Source organism: Charadrius vociferus, unplaced genomic scaffold (assembly GCF_000708025.1).
Source record: "Charadrius vociferus isolate BGI_N301 unplaced genomic scaffold, ASM70802v2 scaffold459, whole genome shotgun sequence".
Taxonomy (NCBI): domain Eukaryota; kingdom Metazoa; phylum Chordata; class Aves; order Charadriiformes; family Charadriidae; genus Charadrius; species Charadrius vociferus.
Genome location: NW_009650249.1, coordinates 935,351 through 953,700, shown reverse-complemented (window position 1 = coordinate 953,700; position 18,350 = coordinate 935,351). Strand labels below are relative to the sequence as shown.

At 47.4% G+C, this 18,350-nt stretch overlaps 1 protein-coding gene across 1 annotated transcript in view; it reads left to right on the top strand.

Annotated features, from left to right (window-relative positions):
- Nucleotides 1-6,083: 6,083 nt before the first annotated feature.
- Nucleotides 6,084-18,350, top strand: part of SCMH1 (sex comb on midleg homolog 1 (Drosophila)) — a 53,839-nt gene continuing 41,572 nt past the window's right edge. Inside the window, exons 1-4 of the mRNA XM_009892999.1 lie at nucleotides 6,084-6,108; nucleotides 8,797-8,865; nucleotides 14,810-14,880; nucleotides 15,664-15,898. Coding sequence (XP_009891301.1) covers nucleotides 6,084-6,108; nucleotides 8,797-8,865; nucleotides 14,810-14,880; nucleotides 15,664-15,898 — 400 coding nt within the window. The remainder of the gene's footprint in view (nucleotides 6,109-8,796; nucleotides 8,866-14,809; nucleotides 14,881-15,663; nucleotides 15,899-18,350) is intronic.

The window sequence follows — 18,350 nt, the reverse complement described above, 5'->3', positions numbered from 1 at the left end:
TTGTCCAGGACTATGATAACAGGGAGGTGGAAGGAAACAAACGTGTTGGCCAAGATAAATTCTGACTCACCTCTTCAAAATTTGCAGCTACTCAGAAACTTGAGAGTTTCTTTTGGGTCCCGTGTAAGCATTTGTTTGTCATTTCCGTTTAGTGCTGCTTGTCAGTCGTGGCTGGCTCCGAGGAGGTTGGCATTCAGGGTGATGCTGAGAGCTCTCTGCTGGCCATTGGTTTGTACCCAGGAGAGGGGTCAGTCTGGCTCACCAGAGGACGCTTTGAGGGGGAAAACCATGATTTTAGATGAGCAAAAGTTACGGTGTCTGCAGGCAGAAATCTTGAGGAGCAAAGTCCAGTGTGAGAACCAGAAGAGGTAAGAAGTGTTCCAGATCGCACGGGGGCAGTCTGCTAATTTCTCAAGTAGACTGAAAGCGCCTCTCCGCCATAAAAGTTAAAAATGGCAAAAAAAGATATTAAAGGAGCGGCCTGAGGTGGTCATATGCATGTGCTCATTGTGACTCTGTGCCTGGTGTAACTGGACGCTCCCATGTAAGCCGTGGTGCACGTACGGGCACAGCCTGAGCCCCGAGCTGGGAAGGGGCAACGGCAGCACCGCCAGCATCCTTGACGGGCAGGAACCTGTAACACTGCCCTCGCATTTCCCAAGGGAATTTGTAAGGGATAGCTCTGTATCATTGGAAACATTGATAGTGTTTGATGGAAAGCTACCTGTGAATAAAAACTCAGTTGAAGCAGAGGTTACGTTGAAGGGATTTTTACTAGCTGGACTGGTCGTGGTGCTCAAGACCCATGCTTTTGAGGGGAAAAAAATCAATGACGGCAGGCATTTTGCATTATGAGATTCTCTTGTCGCTGTCCCATGGGATTTCCAAGAAGCGTCATTCTCACAGTCTTCTGGCAATATGCTGAGTTTTCTTTTTTTTTCCTTGATCCTAATCTGTGGGGTATGTATCCGACCTAATAAAACCATTTTTCAGCTTCGCTGTTGGTAGTTTTCTTCCTCTTCTTTCTCAAAACATCTTGCCTGCTGGCAACTGCATTGTCCAAAGAGGTTTGAAGCTTGGCACGCTGTCAACAAAACTTCAGTTACCCTTTCAATCAAACATGGTAGCGCTGTGAGCTGACTTGGCCTCCATCCCAAGGTTCACCATAATCTTCCTCATATAATAGGAAGTCCAAACAACCCCAGGAAATAATTCAGATGCGAGTGGTGCCTTTAGTGGAATAAAGAAGTGCCTAGAAGAGACATTAAGAACCTCAGCTTTAACTCTTTTCATAATTATGCACTCCGAAGGAGCGGAGGCTTTGTAGATAAAGAGATTACATGCATCTTATGAGGTCTGTATAGCTGTGACAGTATCTTCCACCCACATTTTCTCACTTTTTTGTTTTACTGACATTGTAGTTGCAACATTTAGTGGAAGAATATCGCCAAGCAGGCTACCCTATAACCCTGAAGGTCTCTTCCAATCTGGCACAGGTAAATTGAATCATTTTCCCCTTAGGGATGATAAGGATGAGCTTTTTGTTGGTAGGAGCACTGGCGGGGGGGGGAGCACTTAATTAGATTAAGATGCAGTTTGGTGATGTTTGTGCCGAGGGTTGTGCGGTGTGACTGCCAGAGAGAGTGGCGGTCTGAGCTGGGGATGCTCTTCCCAGCCCTGGCTGTCTCTGTGCTGCCTTTATTTTTGAACAAGAAAAAAGGAAAGTATATCGGAGGTGTAAATCTCAGTGTAAACCAATGCAGGGGGTCACTGGGCTGCTAACAAACCCACGTCTCAAGCTGGTGTCCTGCCTTGGGCCGTGACCTGCTGCCGGCAGCCTGGCAGCAAGGCAAGTGCTCGGCTTTCCCTTGCCAAAATGCAGCAGCGAAGGCGGTAGTGTGGTGGGCAGGATTCGGCTGGGCGCCCCACCTTTCAGTCAGCTTTTGCTTGACCGATGGCCCGTGCATTTCGTACTTCGGTGCAGTTGTAAAAGCTGTTTTGCTTTTGAATGTCTTTGTCATTTTTTTAGTGTTACTTGTCTACTTGTCTTGATAACATCCTCCATGAGGAAGCTGCATGTCTGTTAGTTTCCAATAAACAAAATTTCCTTCTCCCTGGTATATACTTTCTTCTTTCTAGTATTATAGGTTTGCCCTGCTGCACTGTGGAAGGGATGATTTGGAGTCCCCAGTTCACTCCCTTGGTGCTATTCATTATTTTATATGCCTCTCCGGTGGTCTCTCTCCTTTTTATTACTAATCAGGTCTAGTCTTTTAAGTCCTTCTTTCTGTGATAGTTTCATTTTACAAAAGCTGAACTAGTTTATATCAATTCAGTTGATGTCATCTTATTCATATCAAAGGTGCTTAACAGCTGCAGTCCCGTGTACTCATTGCGAGCTGAACTTAAATTGTGTCAAGTTCTGCGCTGCTTTGCTACGGCAAGTGGGAATGTTTGTTGCAGCTGTCTTTAAATTTAAATTTGGATGTTTTAAATGAATTAAATATGAACATGAATAATGCAACTGGTAACCTAGCCTTTCTACAATTAAATGCAAACTTTTTCATTTTGTCTCTATGCTTTCAGGTTTTGATATGCCGCAGTATTTGTACTGACTTTGCTGTCTTGTAAGAATGATGGGGAACTAGAGCCCATGACAGTTCAGTGGAGCCGTTGGCACTTTTGATATTTCGGTGAGTGGAAGTTGTTTGAAACTGTGGTAAAGGCACTTTATCTGCTACAAAAGGCAGCAAATGCGTTGACCTTTTTCGATTTTAAAGTAGCGTTCTGCTGAAATGAATTTGCACGTTGATCTGGCCTTTCAGGGTGTAAATTCTGGAAACCAGCACCAAGTAGAACTGTGGTCCATGCTCACAACATTATCTTGATATCTACAAGTATGAGAAATACAGCTTTTGAAAAAGAGGAGAGTTTTAACTCTGGTATACAGCTTTGTACAAGTGTCAGGATCTGGAGATGGAGTGTTGCAGCATGTCCTGGGCTATGTAAATCTCAGATGCTTTATTTGATGCAAAAGTAAGACCATCTCCTTCATGTCATTGACCCAGCTGACGGGTTCCCACTGGGGGTATGTTTGTGTCTAAGGTCGTTCAGGAAGATCTCTCTGTGTGGATACCCCATTCTTCCCCCTTGGATACCAAACTGTACCTTCTGCTATTTATTACTTTAAGACTTTTTTTTTAGCCTTCAGTCCCTGAGCAGTGTAAAGACCACACACATCCGTACTGTGTTTCTCCCTGTCCTGCAGTGCCTGTTACCTTGCCTGTTCTGCGGTTCACTTCCTTCTCTCTAGGCTGAAGTCTGTCTTCTTCACTGGGATGTTTCAGGCTTGCTAAAACCTCTAGGGTGATTTTGCTTGCCTTCCAATCAGTTGTTAGTGAAATAAAATCATAGGGTATTTCAGGTTGGAAGGAACTGTTGGAGGTTGTCTGGTCCAGCCCTGCGTGCAGAGCTGGGCTGGCTTTGAACTCGGACTCACCTTCAAGGTTACGTCAGGCTGCTCGGGGTGGCAGCTGGTGGTGCTTGGAGTATCTCCAAGGATAGAGATTCTACAGCTTCTCTGGGCAACTATAGAATGAAATTACAGGCAGTGGGAATTACCAGTTCCCAGGCCCTATGATAGTAAAGCCCACTTTACACCAGTTTCAGGAGGGCTGGGGTACATGGGCTGTGTCTCTGTGGCTAAAGAAGCGAGGGCTTGGACTGGTCCCTGTCCCTGGGATGTAGCGAGGCTGGTGGCTGGCATCCATGCAGCGCAGGGCTAGCTGCCACCGGGGCAGGCGGGCTGAAGCCATGCATTGTGGAGTTTTGCTATGTCTCTTTTCTGAGCACTATATGGCCCTGAAGCACGCTAATTATTTTGTGTATCTTATTTCATTTTTGAGTTATGATCTTGGAGGATGAAATCACGTGCTACTGTCCTGTAGTGTGAGAACGTACAGGGGAGGGCTGTGAAGGGTGGTGGGAATCAGACCATCTCATTTGGACAGTTTCTTGGCAGTGTGTTTTGGAGTGCGCTGTCCCCAGGCTGGCACCCACCTGGCTCTCAGCAGAGTGGGAGTCCCTGTGCAGCTGAAGTCTTCTCCTCTGGGGAAAAGTCACCTTTTTCTTTTTCTTTTTTTTTTTTTTTTTTCTTTTTTTTAATAGGAGCAACATTTACAATGTCTCATTCTCTTCCATGACATGAGATCTTGCTGCAAGCCACTACAGTGTTGGCTGAGGGACACCAGCAGTCACCTGTGCACTTTAGAAGTAGTTAGGGTTGCTGCCGTTGCCATCTGCGCGAGGATGAAGGGTGCAGTAGTTTCACCTCTCCTCCTGAGCCGCAGCCTGCCACACATCATGCCTGAGCATCTCCTACCCAGTCACCAATTTTTGCTCTGAATACTTTTGCAGGGAAGGGTTATGCATCCCTGCCAGGTAGGGCTCCAAAGTGCTCAGGCTATAGCACCTTTTCAAAAGCCGCCTGAGCGGCACACGAGTGCCCAGCCCATGCCGAACACATGAGATTTATGATTAGTGTTTAGGTACATCAGAAAGTCCCGCGTCCGGGGGGAGCCGAGCAGGCAGCAGAAGTGCAGAACCAGAGATAGTGAATGCTTGTCTGGTGCCTTTATATAACACCTTTCACCCTGCATTTTATGGCTGGGGGACTTTTGCTACCGTGACTGCTAGCTTTTAATAAAAATGACTGAAGAAAATTGTGAAAAGAAGCATTAAAAGTTGTAAATAAGCTTTTGCATGTAGATTACCTTCTGCTATTGAAAGGAAAAGAAACTTTACTCCTTTCACAAGTATGCACAAACACACACGCTATTTATGAGAGAGGCAATGAGACTACTGTGTGCCTTTTGATTTGGATTAAAAAACAACTAGTTTTTTTTTTTTTCCTTTAGTATTTAATATTCCTTTCGTATTTTCCTTCTCAGGATATTGCTCAATGTTGCAAGCACTGCACATAAAGGCTGTAGTTTGTAGAGCTTTTATAGAAAATTAAACTTAGTTTCTCTTAGGTTTGGAAAAAGGCTGGTTTTCAAAATCAGAACTTCTCGCCAAGTTGGGTCTGTGAATAACCCTTTAAACAGAAATGCAGCGTTGCGTCCTGGGACAGCTTCCTCTTACATCCTCCAGCCTGACTGCCCCACTGTGAACAAAATGGAGTTATATTGACACAATTAATCTTTCATTAGTTACTGTAGTGTCAAAACATGCTTTTACTAGCTTTCCTAAGGGTTTGGTTCGCAGCTCAGCCATTCATTTAGGTATTTTCTGTCAGACCTTGGCAAGGCTCGGTGCGTGCAGGAGGCACTGCCCTGTGAGAGTGGCTGTGCAGGAGCACTGGGCTCCGTGTACGTGTCCGGCACACATGTCCCAAGAGCTCTGATTTTCAGTAACGTTTGCTTATAACAAGAATACAAAAGCTCTTTCTTTTTGGGGACAGTCCAGCCAGTTTTCCTCCAACCAGGAAAGAAAAAAAATAATGCATCGCAACTTGGACATTCGTTGCAGTACTCATAGCAAAAATATTTCCTGGGTCATTGTCCAATTTCTCATCCTTATTACCCAGAACTGCTGCGAGCAATTTGAATTGCAAGTGGCGAGCTGGGGATTGTGGTGCTGCTTTGCCAGAGTTAATGTTATGTTTCCATGTGTTTTCTTTCATAAATTTCAGCTCTGCCTCCCTTTGTTAGTGAGCAAGAGCAGCCCCCCCCTTCCACGCACACGCTCGGGACCCACCGTAGAGTTAGCACGGAGACTGGCATATGCTCCTCGCGTTTATTTATGCCCCTCCCGCTGCCATAAATTTGAAGTTGTCCACATATTGGAGAAAGACTTGTATTTTCAGAGGGGTTGAAATGAATTGCCTGTGTTCAGTAGATGTTCTGTGTAACCCAGGGTGAAAGAACATCTATTTTCTCCCCGCTGTGTGATTAGTTAACGTTGCAGATGACTGTGTGCTCCAGAACGGGGGAATTTTCTCATGTTTATTTCTTTTGTCCTAGACATTTTCAGTTATCTAAAACCAAGCCAGTCCCAGGATAAGGACAGCAGCAGGTGATATAATGCGGAAACCAGGCCCTCAAAAAGGTGAGCAGTGATGCTTGGCACAGCCAAAGGCCCGGTAGCAAGCCGGCGTGGACCGAAGAGCCGAGCACATTGGGAGGATGGTGATGGGGTGGGAGTGTGGGGAACGCACTCATCGCACGCTCAAAACGGAGTCGTTTGTTTCTCCAGCAGCATGCAGAGAAGGCTTCATCCCTCCACCCCCAAGACGGGAGAGGAAGAGTCCCTTGCCGGGTGCTCCCCCGTGGTTTGTCGGGCACAGTGTCAGGCGGCGAGGGTGCTCTGCGGAGCCCGCGGCAGGCACCATCTGCTCGTGCTCCCAGCGTGAGGCAAACTGCTTCTCTGCTGGCATAAGCCTCCCCCTTCTAATGAGGCGTGAAACCAAAGACCAGCCTACCTTGTGGAGATGAAATCTGTTACGGACGCTTACCTCTCGCCGCCTGAGTCTCTCGTCCCGTTACACACCGTGGCAGCCGCGGTGCTCAGGGCGACTGTGCGCATGCTGTGCATGTCCTGCTTGCCCCAACAAAATGGGTGAAGTCAAGCAGGCTGCCTGCAGCTGAGCTGCTCGGCCTTCTTGTGCTTAACAAAAATATTGATTTCCTTTAGTGTTGTGCCATGCATGTGCGTTTGACTGGAGTGATCTCATCACACGCGCTTCGGAGGATGGGGGAAGGGAGAAGCGTAGAGGATAGAGCATCCTCCGCAGTTCTTTGTTCACATCTGCTACACGCTCACAAGGTTTATTGCAGGAGATTTCTATGCTCGATTTCTCTTCTCCCTTTATTTTTTTTAAACGTCTCCTTTGCTTCTCTGGTGGTTGATCTTACAGAAGCATTATCCTCTTCCTAACACTGCTTGTCCTTTAATGAAGTGAAAATAAATGAAGGAAAGCAGGGAATGGGGAGAGCCTGCTGCGAGGCAGCTGGAGGGCTTGGTAATAAAAGAGGCAGGTTGATTAGTCAGCAGCGTGGCCGCAGATCGGGCTGGCTGAATTTAGCCTCTTACACAGCTTGTCCTCCTGCCTCGTGGAGCAGGGCACCTCCAGCCAGGGTGGCTGCGTGACCTCTGCTGTGAATGCCGTGCCATAGGTTGCAGAAGCAACACCTGCATCGTGCACACGTGGGTTTCTGTCCTACTTACCTGCTTTTTTAATAATGCATTGAACTTTTCCTTTTTCTTTATTTGCCTGCAGAAATTCTTGCGTTTCTTTCCCTCTCTGCTGTTTTTGCAGCCTGCTTAATGAGGATTTTTGCATGTTAAAGGTTAACAATAAGATGTAACTTCACCTGCAGAGCCTGGTGAGGGTCTACTTTGAGTGCATGGATGCTGTTAGAGAGCTATCCTGCAACACTGAAGGGAGCGTAACCCATCCTGGGGGGCTTTTTTTGCTCCTGACTTAAATACTTTGTGTCCTTTATTCTTGCTTTCTTAAGGAGATGGCAGAATAGTGTCCTTCCTGGGAATACTTTTATAGGAAGAGTGCCATTCCAGCTTTTTAATTCGTTTGCATCTCTCTGAGGAGACTCGTTGTCTGGTCCACGTCTAGTGATGCTGTGGCCGCACTCCATGTCTCTCATGTTCATGTAAGGGATAAAACCTACATGCAGTCCTCCTGTCCATTGTATTGAAGAGACCATATCAGGAAGAGAAGATTGCAAAAATAATGGCCCAAAAGCAATTTCAGACATCTTAGGACCCACCAGGCCACTCTGGCAGCAGCTCACGGCCTGCCTCTTTCAGCTACTCGCCAGGAGATTTCAAAACTTTTCCTGCTTTCTTTTTTGTCCCTTTCACAAGGAACGTATTTTCATGGGGGCACAGTGCATTTTGTAGAGCACTACCATGTTGTTTATAATAGCCCTAAAAATGCTTTGTGAAATAAATGAGTTGGGCTGCAGCAGCACTGCCGGGGCTGCATCGGTCAGGCAGCAGTGGGTGGAGGAGCTCGCTCAGGGCAAGCTCTGCTGTGGCACGCTGCTCTGGCGTCCCTCTGTTGGGCTGGAGGCCACGAGGCAGGGATGGGCATCCCCTGCTTCTTGCTCTATCCCTTTCCAGAGCTGTCTTGGGAATTGTGCAAAGCTGTCATGAGCAAAGAGAACTCAGATGAGATGTTCTTCAGAGCTGGTGCTGCTTTGCGGACACGTGGTGGTAACCTGCTGCCATGCGTGGGAAGGGCAGTTGTGCAGACTTTGGGAGAAGTCCTCTCCCCGTCACTGGAGAGGATCGAGGCTGTTTGTATGAGTGAGGCCAGCTGAAATAACCTGGAGTTGGTAAATAAGGAGTAATTCACGCTGCACTTCTCAACGTACAAGATCCACGTGTGCCATTTTTAGTGGCTTTTGCATTTGTTCCTCTCAAGCTTTGCCACCTCTTCACATAGTTAAAATGATGAAGGTCTAGCCGTTTGCTGCTTTTTATGTTACTGCTTTCCATTGTGGGAGAACACGAGTAGGTGAGGACTAGGCAGAGACTAAAATGCAAATGCAGATACCTTGTGTCAGATCTTCTCTGGAGCTGTGTGGAGGAAGGGAGCACGCCCCATGGGTTTAGATGAATCATCCATGTTACCTGGGGTCATGACAGGGAGGATGGGGAGGTCACTCCTTTCCTCTGAGGTGGCTGTAAAGCAGGTAACATGAGCAGATAGTGTTGAAGAGCACGTTGGGCTGGCTTCCTTCACTGATACAAATGCTTTATTTCTTGTCTCAGGCATAGACTGGAAAGATGGTAAAAAGCACAAGTACGGCCGCCCGTCAGAGTCTCCCTCCCAGTACCAAGGTAAGAGAGCTCCCCCCCCCGGTTTCTCCCCCTTTCTCCCCCCTTTCTCCCCCACCTTCTCCCTTGGTTTTTTATTCCCCCTAAAAGTTTTTTGAGTTGCTTGGGTGTGGAAAACTGCAACATGCCAAATTAGTTTACAGGTAAAAACTGCTTTTGGACAGTCCTCGTGTGTTTAATTTTGACCACAGTCAAAAACGGCTGAGAAGACACCAGGGTAAGCTCATAGCTGAGTCGGCTTGTTTTTAAATCAGGCAGGATCGAGTAGATCTGTTTCTTACTGCCCAGCCACAAGTGCCAAGTGGTGACTATGCCCACGTTTTCACATGCATTCTGGGCATAAGGAGCCTCTCACTCCTCCACAAGCTCCTCTTCCACATCCACAGCAGAGGCTAGCCCAGTCTTTGTTGCTGTAGGGGAGACATGGTGGGACCTGCGCTCCCTTTTCCCCAGTGGCAGGAATTTGGCCCTTACCCCAGCAGAGACGATGCTGGCTGGCTCGGCAGAGTGCAGGACGAGGGCTGGCAGTAGCAGCACAGGAGTTGGTCGCTTCTCGCTCCCTTTGGAGATGAGGTGCCATGCTGTGCTCGGCAGGGCAGGCTGTGGCCCTGTGCACAGCGCCTGCGGGTTGAGTTCATAAAACTGGCAGCCCCTGCTATCTCTCAGGTGGGATATGAAGGTGACTTCCAACTTTAGGAAGTGTGTAATTTAGTAAAAGATTTTAGGGCCCATATTTTACTTGTAGAGTGCAATGATGTCTGTATGTTATTATATTCCCCATGTCCCTGTATTAAGGTGATGTCCATGCTTCCCACCAAGTACAGAGAGACAAGAAATGAAACGATTGCCTGATTTAAGCCATTTCTAACGGGAAACATGTTTGCCTTTGTGAAAGGCTCACCTGTGTTTCTTAGAGCCCCTGGGAGAGCTGAAGGGGCTGCTGTGCTTCAGGGGTTGGTTATCCTGGGCCCTGAGGTGAGACTCAGGGTGGTGGTTCTCTGGCACATTGGACTGTGGGTCACCATCAGCCCTCGCAATTCTCTCTTGGGGCATCTCGTCTGTCCTTGTCTACCCTTATACTGCAGTACCATGGATCACAGTTTAGGAAGGACCTTCTCCAAGGGGAGGAAGTTTATTAGCACCTCCAGTAAAGTCCTGGGTCCTCTGTCACCCTGTGCTGAGCTCTACATGACATTATGGGGTGCCATCAAGCTCATGTGGCCTGTGTATAGTCTATAAGGTGTTGGGGGCTCCACTGAAGTTTCCCCTCTGCTCCACACTCTGCACCACTTGCAGATGTCAGAGGATTGGCTGTTGTTCAGTGGCAACGCCAACCTGAAATGAAGCTTTCTGTGAAATTCAGAGGTGTACTTCCCCTTCGGCGCTGACGGTAACCCAGCACACCAACCTCTGCACCTCACTGATCCCAGGGCTGGCTGGCTAAGGGCAGAAACGCCGCAGATACACTGATGTACATGTGTCTGCTCAGCACGTGCGTGGTGTAGCAGTGGGGGATCAGGGATTGCCTCCCTGCAAGAAACTGAACAGTTCGTCACTGCCCGAAGCTCAGGTACGCAGCGAGGGGTGGGAAACTGCAGCAGCTTTCTGGCATGGAGTACCCCGTAGTCCAGGCTGAAAGGTTTTCTTCTCAAAGCTAATGCTGAATTGGGACACTTCTGAGAAGAAGCAAAGCAGACAGTGTCGTGGTGTGTTTTGGCTCACACATTCTTGCGTTTCTTCTGAGCAAGCGGGATCATGTTATCAGTTGTAGCTGTTACCGATGGACAATGTGCAGCCGGATTGACGTCTGACCAAAGTGCCTGGAAATTATAATGGGTAGGACGTGCAGGAGCTCTGCTGTCGTTGTGGGAGAGCTGACCCCTTGGGAGGCTGCGCCCAGACATCAGGGAAGGCCGCCGTTGCCTTTGGATCTGTAAGCAGAGACGATATTCTGCTAATTTTCATATTGAGTTGGCTCAAACCGTGCTGCTTTCATGTGCTGCCGTGATGCTCGTTAGCAGGCACACATATGGGCTGCAGACTTTAATGGGATGCCTTGATCTGGGTAGGGCACGTTCTCCTTCACAGATGTGACCTGAACTGCACATGTATCGTTTCAGTTGGATTGATGACCCCTCGGGAACTGAAATGCTAATGGAGCCCAAACCAGACTTCGGTAAAAGATATAAACAGAAACTCCATCTTCATTTAAATTCTGGGCAAAAGATCAACATTAAATGCAACATGATGAGAATCCAAACACAAGGGTGCAGAGTTGCATTGTTCACAACTACTGTAGTTTGACCCCTTGGGTGTGTGGAGTGTTTTGTTTGTAGTAAATATTTTTGAAGGTTAAGACATCAGAGCCCAAATCTGACACTCTGCCTGCAAGTAATATCTCCCTTTGGCTCAAGCACGCAGTAAGGAGCTTTCCAAAGGCAAGCAAAAGTGACAGACAGTCACCCTTAGTAGGCATTTTCACAGCCAAGTTACAGGGAGTCATATAGGTTTACAATCCTTGGCTTTTGTTTAGCTCACAGATGTAATTACAAAAACGTGGTGTTTCTCATCAAGCATCCTTCTCTCGTTTCTTCCTGTAAAGAAGATCTGATAATGTATGTTACACAGAGGACCGCAGTCTGTTCATAAGATGATCCTTCCAGTCTGTAGGAGTACGGTGTGCCCTGCAAGGAGCAGAGGAATGAAAGAAAAGGCATAGACCAGGCGAAATAGAGGGTGTTTTTAGGGCTGGTAGGACATTTTGCATATTGTACTGGAACCTGGGGGCAGCAGCAGAGTATGTGCTCCCTTTTGCTTTTCAGGCTGAGAGAGGATTTCAGTCCCTACAGTCAGTTCTGTCCTTGGATGGTCCTGCTCCATCACCAGCAAAAGGGACACTTTAAGACCAGCTGAAGTGCTGTTTTTTCATGAAGCAAAGTGATTCACTGGGAATTGGAGAAAAGCCACCAGGGTTTTTTGATCAACACTCAGAAACCATTCTCCAGTGTTACCTGCACAGGCCAGATAAGAAACAAGCATCTTACAGACTAAAATGACCAGTCCCTCTACAGTAAGGCATGCAATTTATTAATATGAATAAGAATATTGAGAGAATATAAAATAATAGGTAGTCTGTCTGTGCCAACAAGAAAATGAAGCAAGATATTCTCAGTGTTACCCTCTGGTGGCATAACCTCGGTACAGAGTGGGACTGCAAAATGGCATCAGCCAGCACCCGGCAGCTTTGGCGTCCTGGCCGGCAGCACGCCTGGCCTGGAGGCTCTGGAGCGGATCTCTTCAAAGCTGAGTGTTGGAAGTGAGTGGGGATCAGTATGGCAAGGAGGTTCTGGGCACGGTCCGGAGGAGCTAAGGTTGAGAGGGCCAAGTGTGATATACCCATCTTCAACCATAGGCGCTCTTTCTCAAGTACAGAGCTCGGGGCTTGTTCTCTACTCCCTTGTTAAAAAAGCCTTAAGCGCTTCCTGCTTTTTTCTATTTTATTGGCAGCTCTCCCTTTGTTGTAAAAAAACCCAACTTTTGCCTTATGCCATTTTCTTCTGATTCTTCCTGCAGTTCTTATGTTGAAGCTGATCATATTTGGTTAAGTTTATGTGTACTTTGAAATTCCTGCTTGAAAAGCATTATATTGTGAGCTAAATACTGTTACTGAATTCTTTTAAAACCATTCCCTACATTCTGTGCAGGGCTTCCTCTCGCGCTAAGGCAATGGTGGCAGCCTCCAATTTCAGTATGCAGTTTTTGTCCTGGTTTGAGGGTAGTCCTGTAAAAGAAGCGCAGTCTTTAATTGTCCGTGTCATGCCATATCTATGTAAAGAAGTGGCCAATAGTGAACAGAGAAGGAAGGAAGGCTTAACTCTGTCTTTTCTTAGACTTTAAAGAAGTCTTTCTGCTGCTCCTGCTTTTCTTTGCAAAATAAGTCACCAGAACCATGAGTCGTAGGTAGCTGCAGTTGTAGTGGGGGGTGTGTGTCTTCATATGGTGGTTGGGTCCCAACAGGCTCTAGAATTAATCTCAAATAAGTTCCATGTCCAGACACTATTTTTAGAGGCACGCAGCTGTCTCAGAAATTTACTGCTCCTGCTGGGATTGTGCAGCATCGATCTCAACTGCAGCGTGAGCTGCTGCGGGGAGCAGAACAGCCTCGCTTGGTTTGGAGTGAGTGAAAAGTGGAAGGATTAAAACCATGACTACTTTTAATAGCGAGGGATTGAAACCAGCTGAGGGGAGGGTAGGTTTCTTTTTTAAAATAAAACTGTCAAGCCCAGCTGATCCTTTTCAAGATGCTTGCTCAGGCCCCAGGGCTGCAGCTCGCACTCCTTGCCCCAGGGCTGCCACTGCGGGCATCCTCTGTGCTCCGTGGACGAGGGCCTGTGAAGGGCCACCCCAGTCTGAGATGAGCTCACATCAGCAATCAGAGTTAAGGGGTGGGATGCAGCAAGGCATTTCCACGCCGAGAGTGCCTGGGTTTGCTTTGGCTGAGTATGGCACGTCATTCATACAAAGAGTTTCATTGACATAACCAAGTGTAAAATTACATCTTCAATTAAAGCAAAAGAATTTTGGTTTTGTGAGAGCATCATTGTAGTGAATCACTGAATTTCTTCGTTCACGCCGGTGTGATACTGTTGGCTGAAAAGGAAATGAGTGCCAATGGATGGAAAGGCGTACTCTGAGGAATGAAGAGCTGCTGTCAGAGTCTGTAAACAGAAATACATTCAGCCAGTGCAGCAGCAAAACTTTATTTTTTTCTTTTCGTTTCCACTATACTTAACAGTGTGCTAGTCATCTGCATGGGAGGTGGCAAGAAAACAGCATTTCTTTTATTTATGTGAAGCTAGTAGATTATCGAGCCCTTAAGCCTTCTCTGTGCACACGAGGCAGAACGAAAGTAATGTGTGCTGACCTTATTGCTTGAATTTTTAGAGGTGTGGTGTACGCTGCAGTAGCTAAAACGGCTCTTAATGTAGCTTTTGTTTTGAAAATAGACTGATTAAAAACTTGACGTGAATAGGGGACGCAGTAGCTGACTCTTTAATTGTGCTGCCACCAATGCTCTTGAAATGACTTGAAAGCAGCGGTCTCCCGGGAGCCGTTCACATGAATACAAGCTAATGTCATGCTGGAGGATTCTTTCCCAGCTGCTCAATTTAAATGGCAGAAGTCATGAATTGCTCGGATCACGAGAGCTTTTAATTCCTCATTTAATAACAGGTTCCCCTGGATGGCATCTTGCTTTTACCCTTCCTGCTGTACACGGGAAAGGTGCAGGCAAGGATATAATGCGCTTCCCCCAGCAGTGGAAGGAGCTTTGGTGTGGATGTGAGCCTCCCTGTTCAGTAAATCCCCGTTTGGAGGATCCCTGTTTCCATCCTGCCCAAGCTATGGGCTCCATGTCTGCTTCAGGAAATTGCTTGCTGACCTGTCCACTAATTGCTGGGGACTTGCTCCGAGCTGCTGGCTCGTGCGTGCCGGACCAGGGTAACCGTGAAGTCAGCATAGTGCAAAGTTTCCTGTTGAGTCGGGCTGCTTTTAGCCTGCAGTGAATTGTTCTTAATCCCCAGAGTGAGCAATGTGTTTAACGAATGATTTTTAAGGGGCCATTGTCTGGAAGACTCCACGGATTCCCAGCTGTGCTGGGTATTTTATATTAAGTTGTAGGTTGTTATCCTCACTTTTTGCAGAGCCTCCTCGGCAGCGCAGGGGCAGTGAGATGCCGTAGGCAGCACCATGCTTTGTTCTGCCTGTTAGCTGCAGTTGTAAATCTTCTGTGGCCACAAACATCAGAGGATCTTGATGAAAACATGTTGCTTGTGAGCACCTCCTCTGTGAGAATTGGAGAACTGCCGGCGTTAGGAGTCCAGCCATCTCTTTTTCTGAGATTTTTGCTCATCAGTTCCTATTTGAATCCTTTGCTTTTCTCTTTCAGGTCACTTCACCTGGGAGAAATACCTGAAAGAGACATGTGCCATCCCAGCTCCCGCCCATTGCTTCAAGCAGGTAAGAGGGTGAATGAAAACAGGAAAGGCCAAGGGCGCTGGTCTGTTGATGACCCAGGAGCTCTGTGCCTGGAATAGGCCCCTTTTTGGTAAGGAAGATGCTTAAGGGTATTGGAGACTTAAAAGAAATCTTCAGTTTGCTGAAGCAAAGATAAGATGCGTTCAGGCGCTGCAAATGTTAGAGTAGTTCAGAAGACTTAACTCTCAGATGTGCATAGATGGGAACGTGAGAATGCTTTTTCTCTCTGCGGAGCGCAGCGTCTCGGAGAAAATGTTCCGCGTAGACTGTGATATGGGTTTTGGGGGATCCTGCCCAGCAAGGAGATTTTCGTTAGGATTTGCCAGATCATTGTGAATTGAATAGCATCCTGGCAGGCATTGGGTGCTTGAGCATAGAGGTGATAGCGTTGAGGAGAGGGGATACAGAAGCGACTTGGCACAGCACCCCTGGGTCCGGACAGAGGGCCAGCAGCACAGAGGAGTGTCTGTTTGGGTCTTGGGTCGGGTGGGTGATTCTCCTGAGAAGAGGGCTAAGAGAAGAGGGTGCGTCTAGTTGTCTAGATGATGCAGTACCGAAAGACAGTGGTCTGGGTCACAGATCTGCCAGGGCTCACCAGACCTTCTTTGCTGCTCTGTGGTGTCTGCTCCCATGCTGTGCTTGGAGAATGCTGTCAGTCTTCAGTAGAACCGGTTTTGATGCTGTTAGGGCTTAAGCTTTATGACTAAGGTGGTACATCTATTGGAAATCCTTTCTCTAACTGGATCCGTGTTCTGTTCTTTGCAGTCATACACTCCACCTGCAAATGAATTCAAGATCAGTATGAAACTAGAAGCCCAGGATCCCAGGAACACCACCTCCACTTGCATTGCCACGGTGGTGGGTCTGACAGGCGCTCGCCTCCGCCTGCGCCTTGATGGCAGCGATAACAAGAATGACTTCTGGCGGCTGGTGGACTCTGCTGAAATCCAGCCCATTGGAAACTGTGAGAAGAATGGGGGGATGCTGCAGCCTCCACTGGGTGAGCTGAAGTTCAACTGTCCAGCAAGCACCTGCATTATCTGCGGGGAAAACCCTGGGGGCTCTTATATTTCTGTGCTCGCCACAGAGACCCATGGACTGCTCCTGCCTACCATTGTGATGTAGACCAGCCCTGTTAGCTTGGGCTGTTACACAGATGTATCCCACACCAGGTCTGTATTTCCACGTGGACATCGTGGCATGGATAGGGAGCTGTTTTAGAGTGTAGGTGAAAGAGCTCTTTGCACCTAGGTGAGCTGCTTGGACTCTGCAGCTCAAGCTCAGGATTAGCATGTTCTAACCATGCTCCTACGCCTTCTAAAATTCTCCCTGTGTACCTCAAAGGAAAACTACTTTTTTTTTGTGAAAGAATACCAAAGCCACTCCATTTCCCAGTGGACACACAAGCCATCGAGGGGCAGCCCGAAGTCCTGGTTACCCAGGGGTGTGGGTGATAGCGCGGAAGGCAGAGCGACTGTGATGGCCTTTCCTGGGGGATTGCCTGTACAAGGGCAGAACAAATCCAGGTTCTTTTTTTCTGGGAGACACCACACAGTCGTACAGGCAGTGCTGGCTCGTAGCTCTAGCAATGGCTTCATCTCTGGACGTTGCGCTTTGCTGCAGGCTTCTGATCCTGCGTGCAAGCGCTGTCATCTCAAAGGTGTGCTTGACATGAAACGGCTGCCATCCGTCAGCGCCTTCCCCTGCGCTCCTCCTTCAAGCTGGGCACAGTACTGGTGTCTGGGTAGAGGTGCTGTGCTGGGGATCTGTAAATCTTGATGTAGAGAATAACCAAGAGAGCAATTAGGGCTGAGGCATCTGCTGTATTGCTGCTAATCCTGACACTGTGATTTCAAAAGCATTTAAATTTTCATTCATGCTGTCTAAGTGTATTTGTGCCCAAGTGTCTTTGAGGCAATAGCAGGTTACCTGGAGACCATCTGATGGGGAAACATAATGTCTGAAAAGGTTCCCAGTGATTTAAATCCTTTCTCACGTGAAGGGATGCTTGCAATATTTCATCTGTTTATTTATTTAATTATGCTTGGCTACAGCTGTATAGATAACCTGGGCAGTCAAACGCTTCCTCCAGTCTTGTTTTCAGTTAAACACACATCTTTTTCTTTTTTTCTTCTTTTTTTTTTGACACTGGCTGAATGATGAGCTGATTCGCCGGTTCTTTTCTGATTAAGCAGCAAGATTAACCTGCTTTTGCATTCTGCTCCCCATTATTTTTGAAGTGTCTTCTAAATCTCTCTCTCAATTACCAATCTCAAGCTAATAATATCAAGCCAATCTATAGTGATGCAAGAAGCCTTCAATAGGATACCTTGAGTTAGGAATATTTTTACTCGTGTTTTTTCCTGGAGTACCATTTGTAAGCTTTGGTGGAAGTGTAGTCTAAACTGCAATGGGACACTCGGGACTAACCTTTCTGAAGAAGGAAGGAACATCAGCAGGTGCATGTTTTGACACATCACACCACATGAAGCTGTGTGTCTGCAAGTCTAATTATACCCTTTCCCTTCATAATTGCTACGGACAAAACCTGCTGCAGCTATTAACATTAAAGCTGCTGTTTTTTATGTTGCTTTCATGCATGCTGCTGTCCATTTGCAGACATCTCTTTGAAACCTTGGTCCCAGGGTGCCGCTCACAGTGACGATGCAGCCTGCGCAGCCTGGCCTCGCTGGCAGAGATGGGTTTCTCCTGTGCCTTGTCTGGGTTTTGCCAGCAGATGGCAATAAGTCTAGTCGAGTTGCAAAGCAAAACTCATTTCTGAAAGCGCCAGAGGAGAGGGTTGGTAGTCTGGAAGAAGTCTGTGTGCCCAGCTCTGATCTGTATTGCCTGCTTAACCTTGGGCCAGACAAGAGTGTTTCTCTTGCACCCGGCATAAAGACAGGTAACAAAAAGCTAGTTCTGCAGTTGTCCTTTCTGTGGAGTGCAAGGGCCCAGAAAACATGGCAAGGATTTTCTGTGCTCCTTGTAGCATTCCCCATTTGTACACGTCTGCTGCTGCTACCCTTTTTTACATAGATAATTCACATAAGAGGTTATCTTTGCCCCTCTGGGAGCTCAGCTCTCGCATCACCTGAGCTTTGTGGCTACTTTGTTCGGTGTCTTGGCTGCTTTGACAGAGTTGCAGGGCTGGTGGGGTGGCCTGTACTGAGCTGGTTGAGTTCTGGCATTTCGGCCCTGGCAAAGCTTTGCCATGCTAATCATCATGGGATACTCTCCATCTAGGTCCAGCCCCGGCGTTCCTTTCAAAACACGGCAAATACAGAAAGTGCAACGCTGTGTTCAGCTGAGCAGCAGAAATTGCCTGTACAGGAAGATGCACATTTAGCAAAGATGGTGTTTTGTGATATCTGCAGACTTTCATCAGTTGTGCAGTCATACTCAGTGCATGTGAATTTACTTTTTTCTTCCCATAAAGCCCTTCCTGTTTTTTC